This window comes from Urocampus carinirostris, chromosome 2 (assembly GCF_059441175.1).
Source record: "Urocampus carinirostris isolate Australia breed hairy pipefish chromosome 2, RoL_Ucar_1.0, whole genome shotgun sequence".
Classification (NCBI taxonomy): Eukaryota; Metazoa; Chordata; class Actinopteri; order Syngnathiformes; family Syngnathidae; genus Urocampus; species Urocampus carinirostris.
The window spans coordinates 7962820-7986027 of record NC_142350.1 but is presented as its reverse complement, the minus strand read 5'-3'; the positions used below and the strand labels follow the sequence as shown (position 1 = coordinate 7986027).

The 23208-nt window shown below is 40.8% G+C and overlaps 2 protein-coding genes across 3 annotated transcripts; one reads left to right on the top strand and one right to left on the bottom strand.

The window, feature by feature from the left end:
- Nucleotides 1–222: 222 nt before the first annotated feature.
- Nucleotides 223–11451, bottom strand: LOC148370891 (uncharacterized). The gene is made up of 6 exons (XM_088328687.1): nucleotides 11288–11451; nucleotides 8239–9255; nucleotides 6717–7359; nucleotides 5844–6094; nucleotides 3735–3914; nucleotides 223–2052 (listed from the first exon to the last, which is right to left on the bottom strand). Exons 2-6 carry the CDS (start codon nucleotides 8947–8949, stop codon nucleotides 1843–1845), a joined length of 1995 nt encoding a protein of 664 aa, XP_088184813.1. The 5' UTR covers nucleotides 8950–9255; nucleotides 11288–11451; the 3' UTR covers nucleotides 223–1842.
- Nucleotides 11452–13815: 2364 nt separating this feature from the next.
- LOC148370890 (voltage-dependent calcium channel gamma-6 subunit-like) lies at nucleotides 13816–23188 on the top strand. 2 transcript variants are annotated; one of them, XM_088328686.1, is made up of 7 exons: nucleotides 13816–14216; nucleotides 18742–19184; nucleotides 20334–20444; nucleotides 20515–20623; nucleotides 21624–21698; nucleotides 22037–22174; nucleotides 22236–23188. In XM_088328686.1, exons 2-7 carry the CDS (start codon nucleotides 18972–18974, stop codon nucleotides 22445–22447), a joined length of 858 nt encoding a protein of 285 aa, XP_088184812.1. In that variant the 5' UTR covers nucleotides 13816–14216; nucleotides 18742–18971; the 3' UTR covers nucleotides 22448–23188. The 2 variants fall into 2 exon arrangements, with proteins under 2 accessions (XP_088184812.1, XP_088184811.1); XM_088328685.1 differs by having other exon boundaries at nucleotides 13816–14221.
- The last annotated feature ends 20 nt before the right edge of the window (nucleotides 23189–23208 follow it).

Here is a 23208-nt window from a genome sequence, read left to right as displayed (position 1 = left end):
CGAATCGGCAACCACCGAATTAGTTTCTGAAACAAACAAAAATCATTTAAAGCAATTTTCTCAACACAACATACATGCATCAAATCTCTGATGGCCACTAGACAAGCATTCTTAATTGCATAGCGATAAAACACATGGCCTGACAGCAACACATTATAAAATGACTATAAAATGACTTGCAATTAATCAGACAACAGAGTGTAATAAAATGACAAAATAGCCGACATTTAAAATTTTATTTAAGCATTATTAAAATATTGCAACATGTCAAGAAGGTCCTTTGAAATTCTACAAAACCCATTATTTTTTTACATGATAGACGGTAGAGCTTTCATATATTCACAGCCAAAGACACGAATAAAATGTGAAGGAATATAAAGACCTGCGCCAAAAGGCGAATAGAAGTGAGTCTATTTTCTCACGTGTCTTCTTGTCAAGAAATGACGGCAAAAATAAACAAATAATACAAAAACAGCAAATCTGTCATTTGGCCCACTATTAGCATCACTTGGCATCACAATAAAAATAAAAAATAGTTTGGTTAGGGCTTGGTTGAGTTAGGGGCTGGGGTAAGGGCTACAGTTAGAGGTTTGGTCAAGGGCTAGGGTCAAGGTTTGGGTAGGTTTAGGGTGAAAGCTAGGGTTTGCGGTTATGTCTAGCGTTAGTGTTAGGGTAGGGTTAGGGTCATGGCAAAGAATAGGGTTTTTGCTAGGGTTTGGGCTTTGATTAACATTAAAGTTAGGGCTAGGGTTTGCAAAGGGTATTGCTAAAATTTGGTTTAGAACTAGGGTAAGGGTTTTGCCTAGGTTTAGTCTTTGGAGTAGACCTAGGATTTTGGTACGGTTGAGGTTAAGGATAGTGCTAAATATAGAGCTAGACCCAGTGTCAGGGGTTAAGGTTTAGTTAGCAATAGGATTTGGGAATGGCAAACGATGGAATTAGAGCTAGGACTTAGGAGTTAGGCTTTAGGAATTTGAGTTAGGGTTTGGGTAGGATAAGGGCTAGGACAATGATTTGTATGGTCAAGGTTAAGGGTAGGGCTAGATTTAGGGATAGGGCATAGGTTAGTTTTAGGATTGAGGTAGGGTTAGGGCTAAGATTAGTGCTTTGAGTTAGGGTTAAGGTTAGGGTTACTGTTACGGAATGGCTTTAAGGCTAGGACTAGGTTTTGGGTACGGTTAAAATTAAGGCTAGAGCTAGGGCTTGTTTGGTAGTTTTGGGCTAGGGTTAGGCCTGTGGGTAGGCTTCTTACGAGGATTATGACTTGGGCCAGGGTAATTGTTAATGGATACAGGTCTAGAGGTGTTCTCATGTAATTTATATTTATATTTACCTATATTATTCTTTATAAAAGCAACCTTACGACTTTTATATTATTATTTTTTTCTTAAAAATGGATCTTTGGCTGTATTTTCGCGCCAACTTGTGGATTCAGTTTGCGAGAAAAAGTACTTGATCCCACCAGTTTGGGGATTAGGTCTTACATGAATGCCAGTGAGTCCTTGTTTGGCGCTATCTCGTGGCATTTAAAATTCACGTAATAATGGCGCTTCAATGGCAATTGTACGTTTTTTTTACAGGTCGTCAGACACAAAAAACAGCAAAGTACAAAACCTTACAAAAAAAAAGTTTCAAGTGCAAGCTAGTTAGCAGATCAACAGGTAATCCTTCACCCGGGATGCCCGGGCGACAAAGGTGCGAGCAAAGAATTAGTCAAAGTCAGGCCACTAAGCCCAGCCTTAAGCTACGATTGGCCGAGGGGACGGCCCGTGAGCCGCCTGCAGGGATTGAAACCCGCTAGCGTCCGAATTCAAGTGGCGCAAAAAGTCCGAGACAGAGGACTCAGTGGCAGGGTTCGAAGGGGAACTCGGCCAGGCCGCCATGAAGCTCCACGCTCTCTTCCTCCCATGCCGCCACGTCGCCCAAGAGGTGGGTCCCGCAGGATGCCATCCCGTAGATCTCGGATGGCGTCAGCGCCCGCGACCAAACGTGGACGTCCGATAGCTCGCCCATGAACGACTGAGTGACGTCGAAGCGGCCGCCCATCGTGTCCTGTGCAAAATAAGCCACACAAAAAAGCATTTTTATTGACGTGTTAATTTCTAGTGTTAGCATTTTCGGGCCATACATTTTAAGGCTTAGGCGTTAAGGGTTAAGGGTTCAGTGTTAAGGGTTGAGGGTTGAGGGTTAAGGGCCAGGTTTAAGGCTAGGGTTAAGGCTAAAATTAGGACTAGCGATCAGGACTCAAGCTAGGGCTATGGCTAAGGTTAGGCCTGTGGTAAGGGTTAAGGTTAGTGCTAGGGTGTGCGTATGGGTATTGGTTTAGATTTGGGTTTGGGTTTGGGTTTAGGTTAAGGGTTAATGGTTAAGGATTAATGGTTGAGAGTTGAGGGTTAAAGGTCTGGTTTACTGCAAGGTTTAGTATTAGGGTTAAGGCTATAATTAGGGCTGGGGCTGGGGTTAAGGTTGAGGTTAGGGTAAGGGTTAAAGGTTGGGGCGAGGATGTGTGTAAGGATTTTGGGTTTAGATTTGGGTTTGGGTTAAGGTTTAGGCTTGGGTTTAAAATTAAACTTTGACTTAGAGTTAGGACTTGTCTTTTTGGCTAAGGTCATGGCTTAGGCATTATTAAAGCATTATTTTCTATTTACTATTGACATCAACTTACAACATATTGATTAGCGTTAGTTTAGCACATTTTAAAGCAGTATATGAATTTTTAAAATTTTGTTTTAGCATATCTATAACCTAATATTTTAAAGCAGTTAAAATACTAAGAGCCACCAAATGCATATTTATAAATACATTTTTTAGTATTGATCATAGTTTTTAGCATTTTTTGGCTCAAAGCTTTCTTAATGCCACGTTTATGATAGCTTACCAATGTTAGCATTCATTTAAGTAATATTTTGTATTTACTATTGACATCCAGTTTGCATGTTGATTAGCAGTTGCTTAGCACATTTTTAGGCAGTAGATATTTTTGTCAACCTCATGTTAGCGTAACAATAATTCATGTGTCAGGTAATATTTCAAAGCATCATGTTAGCGATATTAGGAGACACCAAAGACATATTTATGAACACAATTTTCAGTATTTACCATATATCACTTTGTTAACATTTTAGGAGCATTTTATAAGTGGATATATTTATTAGCATGTATTAGCACATTTCTTAGCATGGTGTTTTGCAATGATCTTTGGGCAAAGGGACACTTTTTGCATATAATCTTTGGAGCAATTTTAAGTGTAAAAATGTATTTATCTACTAGGAAAAAAGTAAATACAAAGTGTGATAATATTTATTAAAGATATACGTAAAAAAAAATGTTAAAATCAGACAAATTATTTTTAGAAGGAATATTTTTCAACTCATTTTGTAGTAAAATCAGAATCACATTTTAGGCTGATTAGTAACTGGGTCTACTGTTGACCCAAATTTAGTTGTTTTATATATTCTTAGTGACAAGACAAGAGTCTGCAGCCAATAAAAGAGTGGCTGAGAGTGGGAAGAAATGGAAATGCAACATTAAATGCTACATGGCCTCTATTGGTGTGTGAGTGTGTGTGTGAATGGGTAAGTGTGAAGCACATTGTAAAGCGTTTTGGGAGGTCTTCAGTGACTTGAAAAGCGCTATGTAAATGCAGACCATTTACCATTTAAAGAGTAACATTATGTAAATTAGATTAATTTGATATACACTCTTCATATTATTATTTTACTGTGTTTGCTTACCTGCTCTTGTCCGAGGATAAACGTCCCTCCCGTTTTAATGGCGTGCCAGGCTGCCAAGTTCTGACCAGATCCTTTCCTGGTCCCATCCTGGTAGACCTCCCACATGCCGTCTCGCGTCGCCCACGTCACGCACAAGTGGTGCCACTTTCTGTCGCTGAGTGTCACAGGCAGCGTGACCGCCTGATGACAAAGAGTGTACCACTAAGAGTTTTGATCAATTTGTTTTCACACACTTTTTCCCATAGGCCCAGGTTTAGGGTTGGATTTTGGCAGGTTCGGGGCTGGGGATAGGGCTAGTGGTACGTGTCAGGATTTGGGGTAGGACTAGGGCTAAGCTTAAGTTTAGGGTTTTGGCTAAGGTCTTAGCTAGGGCTAGGCTCAGATTTAGGGCAAGGGCTATGGCTATGGCTAGGGACAGGGCCTGGGTTAGGGCTAGGGTTTTTGTTAAGGCCTTGGCTCGGGCAGGGCTAGGGCAGTACTTTGTTCCATTGGACTTTGACTATATTTTCGGAGAATTTGGAAGGACAAGACTGTTTTAGACGATCCGGTAGCAGTCAACAGACAATCTCATTGGCTGCTTATTCTGGCTGTGAAGTTTCCGCCAGAAGGTAACATTGGTGTGTGTGTTTGTCTATGCTTATGTGTGTCACCTTTACCCAAGCGTGAGACAAACAAGACTCTCTTGACAAATAATTAGGCCAATCATTTAGGCTTAACAGGATTAATGGCCGCATCCGTTAGCTAGCCGAACCAAACTGAAACAACGCACGGGAAAATCCGACAACAGACCCAAGTGCGTTTAATGGAATGCAACCATCCATCCACCCATTATCTGCACCGCTTATCCTCAGTAGGGTCGCCGGGGTGGTGGAGCCCATCCAGCTATCTTTGGGCAGTGGGCAGGGGACACCCTGAACTGGTTGCCTGTCAGTCGCAAAGCCTTAATAGACTGCAAGATGAGCAAATTGAAAAAATTGGGACTGCAAAATAATACCCATTATTCAGGGTGCTTCTATTGGATGAAAGGTGGAGGCTAATTTGCAAAAGTAACCATAGATTGGTCATTGTGATTTTATAGGAAATTTAAACATGTAAACGATCGAAACGATTTATAAAAGTTGATTGAGCCTGTTTTAGCTCTACTCTTTGTAATAACTAGTAATAACATACTAATAACACAGTAATAGCATACAGTTTATATTTCAGAAATGTAAATCCAACTACAAGCAATTTGCACTAATCACTAGCAAAGAAGTACTGCTCAGCTTCGATTTTTTTTTTTTAATAACTGAATACATTTTGGGATTAGTGTATCAATAATGTTTGTACTTGCCTGATGCCCTGTTTTGAAAAAAAAATAAAATTTCTTGTTAATTTAGCCTATTTTAAACCTTTCCTGCTAATAACACAGTAATAACACAGTAGTAACACAATAACATTTGTCATTTTAGACATGCATATCAAACTGCTGGCCCTTCTTATTAGTACCAAAAATGTAGTACTCAGCTTCACATTTTCTTTATTTTAAATTACTGTATACATCTTGGAATTAGTTTTTCAGTTTTAGATGTATGTTTCAAGGAAGTTGTTTTTGTAGTTGATTGAGCCTGTCTTAGTCCTACTTCTTATAATAACCTTGTAATAACATCGAAATAACACAATAACAGCATACTAATAACATGACAATGCTTGTCATTTCAGATATGTGTACCAAACTGTTAGCCCTTGTCATTCGTATTTTCTTATTAATAATCATCGTACATCTTGGAATTAGTATCTTAATAATACATGCATGTTTTGAAGAAGTTGTTTTATATATATATCCTATTTTAGTCCTATTCCTCATAATAACCTGGTAATAACACAGTAATAACACAATAGCAACTTAATAATAACACAAAAACATCACAGGTTTTTTTCAGAAATGCATACCTATCACCAGCAAAGAAATAATTTTCAACTTCAAAAGAAGTTTTTGACCCCTTAATTTATATGAGCCAGGAATGGATCTGTAAAAATATTGATCAGACTGAATGAGGCCTGTATTTCTCTCATGTTGCTAAGAGCTAACCAATAAGAGCTAGCAAACAACAGATTTTGGTTGCCAACCTTGTCATCGACCAGCAGCTCCATAGGATTTGAGCCCCACTCGATGAGCACCAGCTCGTTGGCTTGGCCGGGTACGGCGTAGGAGAATGGGGTCCCGACCCCGGGGCCCGCACCAGCTTTGAGGCGCAGGCAGACGGTGAAGGCGAAAAGCTCGTTGGTCAGGGAGCGCTTCATCCTGGCGTACATGTAGTTTGTCCTCATGGGAAAGTCCAGCAAGAAAGCACTGGAGCTTTTCAGCTTCTTGTGACCGTCTGCTGACACAGAAAAGTTGTGTTTCATATTACAGTTGACCCCGGAAATACGGTGACCCCGCCGTATGAGGTTTTTACTTTACAGTGTGGAGGTTGTTTTTTGGGCCCCTTTTTACGTCATTTCCCGCACTTTTTTCTCTTTGTCAGGGTGAAAGTAAGAAAAGGCCTGCTTCTAGTAAAGTCCAAAAGCAAATCTAATCCCCCAAAAAGATGAAAAAAGAGTTTATTCGTGCACATCTAAGGAATGCACGTAATGGCACGCTCATCAATAACGAGCTGACTATGGCTGCAATCATGACTTTAAGTGAGGAGATGGCAGCAGAGAGTAACAAAGTTTCAAATGCGGTACAGTTCCTTTGATGTTTTTTTCTGGAGGGCCGGGGGTCTAGAAAATATCAGCCAATTAGCAAAGGTTCTTTTCCCTGCTATAAGGTAATTTCAATTAGCGTTCTACACCTCAAAATTGATTAATGTCAAATCTTGAGGTTCCACTGTACTTTTGTACCCCCAGGTGTGCCCTCACATACGGGACATGTGTTCCCCCATTCGAAAACCTGTGGCTTGGTAGGGTAAGTTTTATTCATTAGGTTAATAATTTGAGAGATATAAGAATAACATTGACCTTGCTCTGAATGCCCATGATGCAACTGGCTGATGATGGAATCCAGTTTGCTGTGCCCACCATTGCGCGTCTCTTTGCTGCTGAAGGGAAGTCGCCTAGGGAAGTGGCGGTCATCGCGGTGGTCATCGTGGTGATCACTGGGGTGGTCGTCATGGTGTTCATCGTGATGATCATCATGGTGATCGTCATGGTGGTCTACGTGATGGTTGACATAGCGACCGGAATGGCGACTGCTCCCGTGCCGGTCGTAGTGAGGATTGTGATGACGAGTGCTGTGGTAGTTGTAGTGGGGGCTGCCATGGTAACTGGTGTGGTGGTCGCTGTGGTGACTGGTACCATGGCGGTCTTCATGGTGGTCAGCGTGGTGGTTGTCACGGTGATGGTCGTCGTGGTGATTATCACGGTGATGGTCATCGTGGTGGTCGTCATGGTGATCACCAACATGGTGATCACCGTCATGGTGGCTGTCCAGGTGGTGGTCGTCATGGTGGTTGTCCGGCTGGTGGTCATCATGGTGGTTGTCCGGGTGGTGGTCATCATGGTGATCTCTGTAGTAACTTCGCAGCTGCTCCTCTAAAGCATTGATTTTGCGCTGGAGGAGTTCCCTCAACGAACTGGAGTAGGAACTGGATGAGTTTCTTGCCTGGACAAATAAACAGTTAAGTTCATGTTGAGATTCTGAGTTTGAAAAAACCCTGGAGAAAGTAATCAAGGAAATGCTGTAATTCACTACTTTGAGAGTATAAACAATCCCTCTCTCAAGTTCACTCTGGTCTTCCTCACTTGAAAATCCGGCTTTGTTCCCTGCTAGCGCACCCAGCGATTAATAGCCTTCTCAGGTGGGATAAGGCTAATTGGATGTGATGCTAGCTTGCTCCCCTTTAGGAGGACAGCGGCGTGGGCATTTTGTTAGAAGAGGATGGTAGCCAGGAGTCAATCCTGGCTTGGTTCCAAAATTGCCTCTGCCCTTTGGGTGGGATCCAGATAGATCTTTTTAGTGGTATTTCCTGAGGCCACATAAGCTGACAGGTGGACTTCCATAAGAAGTCTTTTAAAGGCTACTGGAGAAACTTGGGCTACGTCCCAGTTTTGAACTGACTGTCATGGTCGTTATTTGGTGAACATAAACTTCACAGTTAACGTTGCACTTGAGACCACAAAAGAAGGATCTCAAGAAGTAAGTGAAACTTATTGTCATGAAAACCTCAGACAACACAGCCCAGAAACTCATAAACTGCTCTATGCTCAGTTAAAGGACATTAATGCTAATTACCAGCTTAGCTACAACATATTAGAGATTCTTCTTACCCTGGTCAGCACCTCTTTGATGTAATGCCCCCTGGCAGATGCTAAAAGTCCTTTTCAACAAGGATTAACAAGGCTCAGAGACCCTTTCTTACCCAGAGGCATCAGCCCCCTAAACAAAGAATACTACGTTGTTGTAAATGACAATAAATACAATTCTAATTCCACTAAAACACATTCAACAAACCATCAAAAAATGTTTCCATCTGTGACCTACCTGCAGGTTTTCCAGACGCTCTTTCAGGGTCTGGAGTGTTTTCCCGGTGTGCTCGGGTGAGAAGGAACCATGTTTGCCCTGGGAATCCCAGTGATGGGGATCGGATCTGTGGCTGCCGTGGGAAAAATGATGATCGCCACCATGATATGACCCGTGATGCGTAGAGTGTCCGTCGTGATGGTTGTCGTGGTGATTGTCATGATGGTTGTCATGGTGATTATCATGGTGGTTTTCGTGATGGCCATGGTGACCACCGAAGCCCTCGCACAAGGTGAGCTTGGCCGTAAGCTCTCTGATGGTTTCTCGCTGGTCCAAAATAGTCTCTTTCTGCCGGACCAGACTCTCACGGAGGTGCAGAATGGTGGCTTTGGCCTCATCAGAGATCAGGATTCTGCTGGTGGTGTGACTGTTGGTACTGGATCCATGGGGAACACCGGGTGGGGAGTAGCAGCTCGGGTCTGCTTCTGGGGGGATGGGAATGCAAACGAACTTGGGGCTGGTGCTGTAGTCGTGATCCATGCCAAGTAAACTCGCTGAAGCTCCAGAACAGGACAGAAAGTAGTAAAGGAAGACAACAGGGGTCATGTTGCTTAGGTGTCTTGCAGATAACTTTTCCAGGACCAACTGAGTGATGCCTGCTGCCATGGTTGACGCTTTGACCACTGACCACATGGTCTTGCGAGGCTTTACGTTTGTGGGGAATAACACCATCGACCATTTGCTCTGGATTTTGATCTAAAGGTTAAACATGTCAACAAAGACTTGTTGATGTAACCAACATCCATACAAGAAATGAAATCAGTCCCTCAAGTGTCCTTGGGACTTGTAGTCTAGCCCCCAGTGTCGCATGGTGCTTAACACAGATCTTGAAACTTTCTTCCGCTGTACATGGAACCAGCTTTTGGACCTGGTCCAGCCAGGCGATCGGGCTTAGCTCAGAGGACGTCCTGTGTTGGCCGGCCAAGATTAATCCATTTAAGAGTTGCCTTCAACCCTTAGATCCGCATGGTTGCCTGCCTGCAGGACACAAACATGAAAACAAAGAATATTTATGACCCGGAGGCAGATGTGATGTTGATCTCAGGTCTATGATTGAACTTATGGAATAAAACGCACAGTTTAAGCAAAGAGACATCAATTTCAACTCAGGAGGAGAGTGTTATCAGTGGAAAACCTTGAACACAATCTGGCTCAACCGATCGACACCCTCTCTTTTATTGAAACGAATTTAATGGGTTTAGCAAGTAAATTGTACATTTTCAATAATCCAAACAAAAATAAACAAAAACTAGCACAAACAAACAAAAAACCTTTTTCTACTTTTGTGACAGGATTAGCAAGGTCAACAATAAGCGCAACAAACTACCGGATGCCTGAACGCACTTTTAACGAGCTGCTCAGGTTGCTAATCTGACCCTAAGACATGCTGTCTGATACTTAAGACAACGTTAGCTTGGACTTAGCTGACATGATACTCAAAAGAGGCACGCGGCCTTACACATGAAGCAGCCCCACTCCCATTTGCATGTGGTCCTGGTATTTATGGATTCTGGTTGACCTTAGATGGACTAAATATTAATCCAACCATAAGAATGACCATTACTTATTGTAACATATCTTCATAAGGTAGCAAATGAGTTGAGGAAGGATTAGATTCCAACTAATATCAGACAACCAATAAACAAACAGCATGTCAATTATTTTTTCTATCCATTCATCCATTCTTCCATCAAGATTCAAATCTAATCATGGACGGCCATCCACCAAATAACCATCCAACCAACCAAATGACCAAGCAGACCAACCAACCGGCTGAGCGACCAACCAACCAAGCGACCAACCAACCAACCTAATGAGAAAGCCACAAAACCAACCAAGCGACCAACAAACCAACCAACCAACCAACCAACCAACCAACCAACCAACCTAGTGACTAAGCCACAAAACCAACCATCCGACCCAGTGACCAACCAACCAACCGACCAAACCAACCAACCAACCAACCAACCGACCAAACAAACCTAATGACTAAGCCACCCAACCAACCAACCAACCAACCAACCAACCAACCAACCAACCAACCAACCAACCAACCAACCAACCAACCTAGTGACTAAGCCACAAAACCAACCATCTAACCCAGTGACCAACCAACCAACCGACCAAACCAACCAACCAACCAACCAACCAACCGACCAACCAACCAACCAACCAACCAACCGACCGACCAACCAACCAACCAACCAACCAACCAACCAACCAACTAACCAACCAACCAACCAACCAACCAACCAACCAACCGACCAACCAACCGACCAACCAACCAACCGACCAAACAAACCTAATGACTAAGCCACCCAACCAACCAACCAACCAACCAACCAACCAACCAACCAACCAACCAAGCGACCAACCAACCAACCAAGCGACCAACCTAATGACTAAGGTACACAACCAACCATCTGACCCAGTGACCAAGCCACCCAACCAATCAACCAACCAACCACCCAACTAACAAACCAACCAACCAACCGACCGACCGACCGACCGACCGACCCACCGACCGACCCACCGACCGACCCACCGACCGACCCACCGACCGACTTACCGACCGACCGACCGACCGACCAACCAACCAACCAACTGACAGATCAACCAACCAAGCAACCGACCAACCAATCAACAAACCAACCAACGAAGCAATAAAACCGTTTTGCTGTAGATACTGCATGTGGACCCTTGCTGACACCCTCACCAAATCCGTTTAAGGACTCACTTGGTGTTCTCATGGAGATTTAGGATGAAGGAATCTCGAATGAAATTTAGACCTACTCTCACCTCCACTCAAGGTTCTAACGGAATACAAGCTTTACTTTATGAATACATTATAACTGGTCTGACTGCCACTTGTATGCATTTGCCCAAAAATGCTGAAACAAATTTCGGTTTAGCAGGGCCCACCCACTCTTTGTAGCAATTTCGACTAATCTAATGCTCGAAGAAAAAGCCCATGATGAAGTGAAGAACAAAGAAGGAAATATTGACTCACCTAGGGTCCAAAACCCACCATCAGCAATGGTTGTTTTCTGCTGACGTCCCACAAAAAAAACCTCCTGGTCCAGCGAGCAGCTCATCAATCCGTCCCGCTGATCAGCTTGAGGAGGATTGTTGGCTTGAGCAGGATAAATTTATCCCTCGCTCACCTTTGGGCCGAGGCTTACTCGCTCACCCCGAACCCGCTCATCCTTGGTCACGCCCTGAGGGAGGTAGCCTTGGGCTAAATATTGACAAGAAATAAATAGATAATTTTACAATTTTAAATTTATTCTTTTTGTTTGTATAATGTCCTTGCTTTGAATGACGCTAGTATTCCATGTTAACACTTCTGTCACAGACCGAAAAGTTCAAGATGGTGTCCTCTGGTGTACAAGGCTCCACACTGCACTTTTTAAACCTTTTATGTAGTTTTCTAAAAGATAGAAAATTATTTATTTTTACATTATATATCTATATCTATATATCTATTTCTATATCTATCTCTCTCTCTCCCTCTCTCTCTCTCTCTCTCTCTCTCTCTCTCTCTCTCTCTCTCTCTCTCTCTCTCTCTCTCTCTCTCTCTCTCTCTCTCTCTCTCTCTCTCTCTCTATATATATATATATATATATATATATATATATATATATATATATATATGAATGAAGAAGGGCAGCACGGCGGCGCAGTGGTTAGCGCTTGTGCGGCACAGTTCATGTCATGGGAACCTGTCGTGGGTTCAAATCCAGCTCCAGACTTTCTGTGCGGAGTTTGTATGTTCTCCCCGTGCTTGCGTGGGTTTCCTTCGGGCACTCCGGTTTCCTCCCACATTCCAAAGACATGCATTTCAGGTGAATTGGCCGGTCCAAATTGTCCCTAGGTGTGAATGAGCGAATGAGTTGTCTGTCCCTGTGTGCCCTGCGATTGGCTGGCAACCAGTTCAGGGTGTCGCCTGCCCACTGCCCGATGATTACTGGGATGGGCTCCAGCCCCCCCGCGACCCTACTGAGGATCAGCGGTACGGCTAATGAGATGAGATGAGATGAGATGAATGAAGAAAGAAAGAAAAAAGGAGATTTAAAAAGCTATTACGGATAAGAAGGTAATATAAATAAAGAAAAGAAAAGACCATGTCATGATTGCTGATTCAGGGCACCTGTGACTGCCCAATTGGCGCCAACAACCCTGAGCGCTGATTGGTTCAGAGACTCCTTTTAAACCCCCGGCTTCCAAGAGGAAGCCATCGGACCGTTTGCGAACCTATGCTCCCAGCTAGACCAGCTTATACCTTCTGACATTTTCCTGCCCTGTTTTCTCTTGCCTTATACCTGTTGCCAATCCGTTTCTGGACCCATTTCTGCCCTGCTCTGCTATCCCAATCACCAACCTGTTTTGCCCTGTTTCCTGCCTGATACCTGTTGCCGACCTCTTTTCTGGACTTGATAACGCTCTTGTTCTCCCGTCCCGGCTAGTGACCAGTATTCCTGCTGCCTACAATTACCCTCGCTCGACACGAAAGTGCCACTTCTGCGTTCCAGCCACCTGCTACCCGTGTCCGTCGATCATCGGATCGTGGAAGCAAGCGCTGATCTCTCTTTTTATTAATAAAACTGAGTAAACGAACACTACTGGGTCCTGTCTCCATTCCTGCCTTGTGACAGACTAATGGTCAAAAGCTATTGGACAACCTTTTTTATATATGTGTACAACTGCTTAACATAATGGTTAGAACTCTAACTCAGGCTTTACACAACAGTTTAAAATTGTGTCTGTTGTGTAAAAACACTAATTTCTATCCTTTAAGTCAGGTAATCTTGACATTAGTATCAGCTGCCATTATTTAACTCATTGTCATAAAAAAAATACAAAAGGGCTCATGGGCAAGACCTCTAGCCTTTTTGTCTTTTGTGCACACAATTGCGCAACATGATAGTTAAATCCCAACTAGGGTTTTAAGATTTATTTACAACAGGATCCCTTGTTAAAAAACCTGATTAGTATCTTTAAAGTATTGGTACTTGCAATTCTGGAATCGGCTGGCCAAAACCTTTTGGGAAAACCATCATTGACCTTGTCGAAAGAAATAAAAAGCTAAAAACTTTTGTCCATATTTGCCCAAAACTGCTTAAAATGATAGCTAATACCATAACTCACACTCCCTCACTAACCCTCACCAGGTTTTTGGACCCTAATTGTTTGAAACCCTATCGGCTCCGAATGTTGCTTGGATCAGCTACTACACACCACCTCACACTTACTTACACTTGGTCGGCCCACCCTGGCGAGGTCATATCTTATGTCATTAACAGGTGGGGGTCAAAAATAGACTCTCTCTATCTCTCTCACACACACACACACACACACACACACACACACACACACACACACACACACACACACACACACACACACACACACACACACACACACACACACACACACACACATGCATACACGTTGAACTCTCCCACGAGACCCCTCCCCAAAACACACCCACTCAAAAGCAGGTCAGCAGCTTGTTAGTATCATTGTTGCATGGCGAGTGTTTACGAGGGGAACACAATGAGAGTTATGCAGGTCTACACCTGGTGACGGGCTGGGGCCCGGTGCAGGGGTTCGGCACCCTAGACACCCCGAATCCCACTCGCGCATGATGCAATTCCCACTCGCTTGATTTCCACTTGGTGACGTAATCCTGACTAATCAGCACATTCGATTTTGATGCGGTTTGGACCTAAGGGTGCTTGGGTGGGGGTGGACTGGGTGGCTGCGTTCCAGAAGGTCCCTCGAGGCGGCTCGAGCCTACTCTATATTTGGAGGAAGCAAAGTGAGCGGCGGCTGAGATATTTTTGAGGGTCCTAACATGTGATGCGGTGTTTGTCGCCCTCGGCTGCGACCGCTCTAATCGCCGACTTCCTCCGGTCGGATGCCGGCGCCAGTTACAGGTCAGGTAAGCGCCATTTCTGCAAAAAATAGAACAGCTAAGGGGTCCTTGTTGTGGTCTATGAAAATGATTGAGCGGGCCAAAAGTGAATGGCAACCGGTCAAATTCCTATTTTATTCATGGGACAAATCTAAAGTTCCTTAAATTTGACTAATTGCGGCTTGACATTGATGAAATGTGCAATGATATTGACATACAACCGTTCAGATGTTTGGCTGAATACTTTTAATTGGTGACCAATCCATTTTTGGATGATAATAGTTTGGCAATTTTAAATTATGGTTTTCTTGCATTCAAATTAGAATTTTTAACCCATTTTTTGTCTTATCAACCAATTTTTACATCATTTTTTAAAAATTCATTATTATAATGTTTAAATCCTTTTTATTCTATTTGGTGTTTATTTTATTTTCTTTATTTTAATTTTTAACTATTGACAATGTTATAGTTTTATTTTATTTCATTTCATTTGTTATTTTTATTTAGAACCATATTTATATCCTTAATTTTTCTCCTTGATTTATCTTATTTTTACAATGTTTTAATTAACTGTATTATTTTTAAAAATAATTTAAATTAATTTATTTGAATGTATTGTTTTTCTTTTGTTTGTGTTTATTTCTATTTTTGTAATCTCAAAATGAATGTGTTTACTTTCTTTTTATTTTCATATTTTTGTTAGAATTATTTACTGTTTTATTTGAGTTTGTTGGTTTTATTTAAGTATTAATTTGATTATTGTTTTTATTTTAATCAAAAGTATTATTTTTGGGGAATAACTATTATTCATTTCTATTTTTATTTGTGGGCGGGATGGGCGCCACCAGGCTGTACTAGCTCAAGACACACCACAGGAAATGGTGTTTCTACGACCCGGCCGCTTGCGGGATCCAACCAACCAACCCACCAGTGTTGTTTGAATGTTTATTAAAATGATTACTTTTCCGAATATATTTTTTTCAATTAATTGCTTGATTTGAGTTGGTGATTTTTATCTTATTTGTTTTTTTATTATTGTTTTTATTCTATATTATTTTATTCTCATCTATTTGAATAATTTTAATATTGTTTGTTGTCTTTTATTTTTCATTTTTGTAGATTTAAGCAAAACAACTGTTTTATTTAAGTTTTCTAGTTTTATTATAAGTTAAATTATAATCAGTAAAAAACATTCAAACACATCTTTTAAGTATTATAACTTATGTATATTGTTTTTTGTTGATCAAATCTAAAATTGTAATTTGATTTTTTTTTTTTTTAAAGCCGTGTAAAATCACATTAAGAAAAAGAAACATTCTCATCTATGGAAAACCAAGCTAACATGGTAACATTAGCTTGGTGTTTTGACTTTCTAATGCTACACGTTATACATGCTAACTGCTAATCCGCCCAGACTGACATTATTTTGCCAGGTCAAGATTCTCATTTGTGGAAACTGAGATGACATGCTAAATTGTTAACCCGGTGCTTTCACTTTGCTAATGCTATGTCTCATACGTGCTAACCGCTACGTAGCCTTGCTTGATTATTTTTCTCCTGGGCCAAGAAAATTGTGGAGCGTCCGGCTGTTCAGGAAGCTCCTGAAATAGCGCCTAACCAAAAGGTTTTATTTCAGTGCGTGGAGACGTTCCAAACACATAACTTCCTCAATTTAGCCCGCGACGGTTTTTGTTCGGCCTTTGCTCCCGTTCTTTGAGGCACGAGTCTTTGATATCACTTACTTGATACCTTACCCGAGATTGAAAAACCCAATCGTGAAACTCTAAGCCGGACTCTGAAATCTTGCCATTTAAGTTTAATTTAAAAACTCTTGAAACCCTACTTGCAACCCAAATGCTGGAAGCAAAGTCCAGGTTTTGATGACTTAACATACACAGATTTCCTTGTTAAAACTCAAAACCCTAACCGGGCTTTATACCCTAAAATGCCTAATCTGAAAACCCTACTCTGGCTTATTACCAAGACTGAAAACAGTACTTTTAAACTCTAGATCAGGCTTCACTCCGCAACCAGGATTTCAAGCTCCCTTTTTGAAACCCTATACTGAGACCTTACTTTAAAACACTGATAAAGGATTGGAACCTTAATTACAATTTTACAACTCTATTTAAATTGATAGAACAGCTACAAAACCCTTCTCTTGGGGCTGCCAACACAGAAGCTCTATGCAGGAAAGGTCAAAGCCGACTGTACTTACTCAGAAGGCTGGCATCCTTCAACATATAACAAAAAGCTCCTGCAAATGTTCTATCAGACTGTTGTGGCAAGCGCCGTCTTCTATGCGGCAGCGTGTTGGGGAGGCAGCGCCAAGAAGAAGGATGCCTCTCGTCTCAATAAACTGGCGAGGAAAGCGAGCTCTGTTGTGGGCACAGAGCTGGACAGCCTGACAACAGTAGCTGAGAGACGGGCACTGAAAAAGCTGCGGTCAATCATGAACAATTCATCATATCCACTACACAGCATCATCTCCAAACAGAAGAGCAGCTTCAGCGACAGACTGCTGTCACAATATTGTTCCACGGACAGACTGAGGAGATAATTTATTTCTTCCTCATGCCATCAGGCTTTTTAACTTCACCCAGGGGAGTAAAAGCCCACATTAAACCCCACCCCCACTTGCATATTACCCTATTTTTATTACAGTGTGTATATTATGTAGCACTATTTAAATACTCTATATCAACACGTTATAATGGGTATTTATGTATTCTATTTTTTTTAATTCATTATTATTTTATTTTCAACACAAGGATACTGCTGGAAGTGTGAATTTCCCTACGGGGATGAATAAACTATCTATCTATCTATCTATCTATCTATCTATCTATCTATCTATCTATCTATCTATCTATCTATCTATCTATCTATCTATCTATCTATCTATCTATCTATCTATCTATCTATCTATCTATCTATCTATCTATCTATCTATCTATCTATCTATCTATCTATCTATCTATCTATCTATCTATCTATCTATCTATCTATCTATCTATCTATCTATCTATCTATCTATCTATCTATCTATCTATCTATCTATCTATCTATCTATCTATCTATCTATCTATCTATCTATCTATCTATCTATCTATCTTAAAAACATTTGAAGCTAAATTTGAAAACCTAACCCAGGATTTACGTTTAAACCCTTACTTTAAATTTTACCCAGACCTCAAATTTTTGCCTTGAATTAAACAGGCTTGATACATTACTTGCAACCCAAATACTGGAAATCCCACTTAGAAGTCCAGGTTCAAAGACCCATGCTGATGACTGAACAGACACTGATTCTCTTACCGAGACTTAAAACCTTGACCACGCTTTAAACCTTAAGATGCTAATTTGAAAGACATAACCAGGCTAAGGCTCAAAATGCTACTTTAAAGCATCAAATCAGGTTTCGAAACCTTAATTCAAGCCCTAATAGAAAATATAGCACAAGATCCAAACCCTGCAGGCCTTTTGGCTAAATTTGAAATAACACAGGCTTCAACCCCCTTCGTTAAAAAGCCTTAAACTAGGCTCCAATTAAACCCAATTACTTGCAACCCAAATGCTGGAAGCCTTAAATCGGTTTCAAAGACACATTTTAACGACTTTTCATTAATTCAACTAAGCTTCAAATAAAAGAAATAATTTTCCAAGTCTTTAAAACTGTAACTGGACTTTAGACCTGATTTCTTGAGATACTAATTTGAAAGCCTTTACCTTGGCTTGAAACCCACATCTTTTTGATAGTCTGAATCAGGTTTCATTCTGGAAATTGGTGTTTTGATCTTGTTTGAAAACCTATGTCGAAATCATACTGGTTTGAAGCCCTAACAAAGTATTTGAACCTTAAATAAGAATTTAAAGTAATTCAGACTATAATCTGGAAACCTGAAGTGGAGAACAAGATTGAACCTGGACCTATTTTACCTACTCAGGCTAGGGCTGAATTTTAAACCCAAACACAGGCTTTAAAACCAATTTTGAAGCCTTAAACTAGGAAAAAATGCCCACAACTCTAAACCAGAGATTCAATTCAGATTTTTGCTTTGAATGAAATACTCTGGAAACCTTACTGCAGGGGGACCTACTTTTGAGCCCGGACACTTGTTCAAAACCATCTTTTGATGACTTAACATACACTGATTACCTTATCAAGATGACTTAATATAGAATGATTTCCTTATCAGGATTTAAAAAAACTAACAAAGCGTTTTACTTTTTGTCTTACGATACAAATGTAAAAATTGATTGGAAACCCCATCTTGAAACCTTAAAGCCCTAACCAAGGATTCAAACCTTAAATATGAATTTAAAATGTAATTCATATTAACAGTCTCAAAACACTACTTAATAAATACATCTGAAACTTCAATACTGGTTTATTTAGAAGATTGAGGCTAAATTTAAGAGCTTAACCCAACCCTACTTTTACATCAAAACCGATTTTATTATTTATTCATGAATTTTTGCCTATTCCTGATAGTTTGTTTTTTGGGTAAAAACCTGACCTTAACATTTTTTTGTGTGTTTTCCAGGAATCATCTTGGGGTGCATGTTTCCTTAATGACTGCGCCACCATGTTTCTTTTGTCCGAATTTTCATTTTACCCTCCCCAGAAGATGCGTAGCTGCCTGATGATCGGGATTTTTTGACATCTCTTTTTGGGAAACTATTTTTTTTTTATATCTAACGGCCATCCATTTTTGAATTTGCCATATTTTTCAACTTCTGATTCAACGTTGATCTGCAATTTTTGTTTTCCCCGATGATGTGGTCCACCTTCCTGGTGACGGACGAGGAGGGTCGTGCGGTGTCCCCGGCCGCGGCCTCTTCGGTGGGGGCCCAGGGGGCCGGTGGGACAGGGGGGCCCCAGGGCATGGGGGGCCTGACGGGCCTCATGAGCGGCCGCAGCACCTTCGGGGGCAACAAGCGGCGCAGGACCGGCCAAAACGCCATGTCTGAGGCACAGGAAGGCAAGGTGAAAAGAAAACAAGGCACGGAAAGCCTACGAAAATAGCTGAGGTGTTTATTATGAGTGTGTGAGGGAGGGAGGGGTGGTGGGGGGAATGTTTTTTTCAGAACCTCCTTATTTTTTGAAGTATTTTGTATTGACATATCATGAATAACGGCATCGTTATAATTGTTCCTATTACTCCTATTATTGTAAGGCAGCACAGTGGCGCAGTGATTAGCGCGTGTGCCGCACAGTTTTGAGGTCATGAGATCGAATCTTCCTGTGTGGAGTTTGCATGTTCTCCCAGTGCTTGCGTAGGTTTCCCCCCAGGCACTCTGGTTTCCTCCCACATTCCCAGTTTATTTGAGCAAGCGAGTTGTCTGTCTCTGTGCGCCCTGCGACTGGCTGGCAACCAGGTCAGGGTGTCCCCCGCCCACTGCCGGAAGATAGCTGGGATGGGCTCCAGCACTCCCGCGACCCTACTGAGGATAAGCGGTGCAGATAATGGATGGATGGAAGGATGGATGTTATTGTAAATAATAGAAAAATATTATTTTACCTTATTAAAGTATTTTTTCTTTTAGAATTTCCTTGACAGTTTTTATCTTGTTCAAACCCGCATTTAATCGGGATTTACGCTTTAATATTGTCATACATTTTTATTTCATCTTTTGAATTTTTTTATTATGAAAAGTAAAATAAATAATTCATAAAATTAAAAAAATAATAAATCGAAAAATACAAAAATTAAACATGAAAGAGTAATTAAAAATAAAAGCATTCAATCGAAAATATTAAAAAAAATTATAAATCACAAAAGTATGAAAATAAAACCAACAAATTTGAAAATGAAAAAAAAAACAAAGAAAGTGAAAAAATAAAAAACTTAAAAAATATATAAAATAAGATAATATGTATGAAATAAAAACATAAATTAAAAATTACAAAACTAAAACTACAAAACCAAAAATTGAACAGTAAAAATGAAAAACTAAAAACTAAAAATAAAATCACACAATCATTTTTGGGGGAAAATTAAAAAAAATATAAATATAAAAATTAAAATTGTAAGTATTAGAAATTTTGAACATCGGAATTTTAAGAAGAAAGAAACGTTAAAAAAATCCAAATATAAAAAAATAAACCCACCTTAATAAGCATTCCATGCCGCAGATCAAGCTGGCGTTTTTCGTGGCCATTGTGGGCGTGATCCTGACTGTGCTAGGTGTGGGCACGGAATTTTGGGTGGAGCTGGCACCGCCCAAGAGTTTCTATGGCAACCAGGTGAGAAAAAGTTTTTGGGACAGGTGCTTGGAGGAGTTTCTGCTGTTTCCTGACCTTGTGTTTGGGGCAGACGTGCCCGGCGATGCACTTCGGTCTGTGGAAGGCCTGCACCAAGATGCTTTGGGTGGTCGACATCGACCCCGACAGGGAAAGCTGCGGTCCTGCTGAGCTGCCTGGAGGTCAGTGACACAATTTCCATGAGTATCAATTCATTTAAGTTCATTTGTCAGTTCTATAGTTCAAATGAATTGGGGCATTTGGAGAGATGGCTTTGTTTTTTTAAGCTAATTAAATGAGTAATTTGTCAGTGGATTGGTTATTGAATTACTCTCAGTTCATTTGTACGTACCTTTTTTTGGCATTTGGCAAACAGAAAGTTCCTAAAGTTAGATATCTAGTTGAATTAATTTGAATTCATTTGTCGGTATCATATCTTTTTATTTAATTGTGGCCATTGAGCTGTTGAGGTTTTTTAAGTTGAATAATACATTGAGTTATTCTGTTTGGGTCGATTTTTTTGAATTGAGAGAAAATAATGTTGCTTCAGCTCTTGAATCATTGCTTGAAAAATGCTTTAACCTTAGTGTTAAAACTTGAAGTGTATTCAATTTTCGTGCTAAGGGTTAAATCAACTCCAAAGCTTTAAGTTCAAGTTTTAATGTCGCTGAAACATTTGAGGTAAAGCTTGAAAGTTGCTTTACCCTTTCAATGAAAAGCTTTGAAGTTGCTTCTACTTTCAAGTTAGAGCTTGAAAGTTGCTTTGACGCTCCAACTGTGAAAACAACATTTCACTTTTAAGGAAATGCTTTGGAGTTACTTTAACTTTCGAGTTAAAGCTCTGTCGCGTTTCTTTAACGCTTGAGTCAAAGTTTTTAAGTTGCTGTAACTCTTCATTTAAAGCTTTAGTTAACTCTTGGGTCAGAGTTTTGAAGTTAAGGTAACTCTTAAATAAAAGCTTTTAAGTTGCTGTAATTTTTAAGTGAAAGCTACTTTTGACAAACTATTTACCCCAGCCTAAAGTCTGGAGTTAAAGCTTTACTGTTGCTTTAACTCTTGGGTTAAAGCTTTAGCATTGCTTTAACTGTAAGTTAACTTTAGGGTTAAAGCTTTAAAGCTGCCTATTAAAGCATTAACTATTTTCTGGGCGTGGCCTTTTTTTTTTGAACATTTGTCTTTCAGAATCCAACTGCACCCACTTCAAGTTTTTCACAACGGGCGAGAATGCCGTCATGTTCCAAAAGACCACTAACAAAAGTCAGTCGAAACACTCGAACACCTCATTTAAAAGTACCACCCTAGTTGTTTTTTTCAGAATCTTAATGCTTTCAAAACTAAGTAATAACATAATAACAACTCAGTAATAATGAATAATTGAATGAACGGATGGCCTTACCCCGTGGGAAACATGTGTCCATCATAGAGGGGAGAGGGCAGGCAATGATGCGCTGTGCTGCTTTCACTGTATTCTGCAGCCTACCTCTGTCTAAGTAGCTAAACCACTTAGAAATTTGAACTTACTTGAGTGCAGGACGTCAGGTATCAATTCTTAAGTTGGTCGGCGTTTTCATACAAGTTTTTTGTGTGTGTGTCAGGCCTGAATATGGCGTCGGCCATGTTGTCCATGTTCAGCTTGGTCCTCATGGCGATGGGCGCCATTTGCATCACCATGGCGCTCAGCAAGGAAATCGTTTTCTTCCTTAAGCCCGCTTCCATCTGCTTCCTCCTCTCCGGTAACTTCGTTTTATACGCTAGATGGCGCTACTAGCTGCATATTCTGTTTATTTTCCCCAGGTATTCTGGTCCTTCTGTCCCTGCTGGTCTTCCAGCAGTCCCTGTGGTCCCTCCTGGCTAGCGACCACTCGGTGCCACTGCACCACAACTTTTCCTGGTCCGTGTCGTGTCTGGGCTGCGCCGGCGCCGTCTTGATTGTTGGCGGGCTCCTCTTTTTGCTGCTAGCACTGCCCTGCAGACCCTGGCAGAGGTGCCAGGGTGGCACCAGCTAGTGGCCGGCAGACGTAATGCACAGCTGGAACACTAAAACTGAATGAACTGAAAATTTCTGTTGGGATTGTTTTTTCACTTTCCCATTGACGTGGCACATTTGCCACATGCAAGATGGCGGACATGTCAACACAAAGTCTTAAAGCACACAAACAATTTTGCCTCTTCTCAGGGGTTGATTCTCTCATGTGGATCCGTAAAAAAATCTAATTCAATACAGTAATCGGTGGTTTACTATACGCGGTTTCGCTATTTCATGGATTTTCATCAGACATTGTTTTCTGCATTCTGATTGGCTAAACTGTTTCGCTGCCCCTTTAGTGCCTGTGTCTCCCTGTGCGGTCTAAGTTGTTGACAAACGTCTTCACAAACGTACATTACCTGCGCCCAAACTCCTGCCAAAAACAAGGGATTACTCTGATCATTTTTTTCCAGTTGTTTAACTGGCCAAGCTTAGCACCTAGCATCAGCCTTGTTTGCTAATGTTTTAAGACGATTGAATGACATTACAGAGCCTTGTGTGATCTCATACAGTGTCTTATGTTTAAAATACATTTACATATTTTTTCTGTATATCGTAAGTAAGAAACAACTTTTACTCTTATGCTAACGTGTATCAGTACTTACTTTTCTACATTAGGGTTTGGTGATATTGTGAAAAAATTGTCAAACAGAAAAAGCATGTTTCCTTCTGTGTTTCATTTTGTTTTTCACTTTATTAATAAAGAAAACACTTTCATGAATTTGATTTATCTTTAACTGT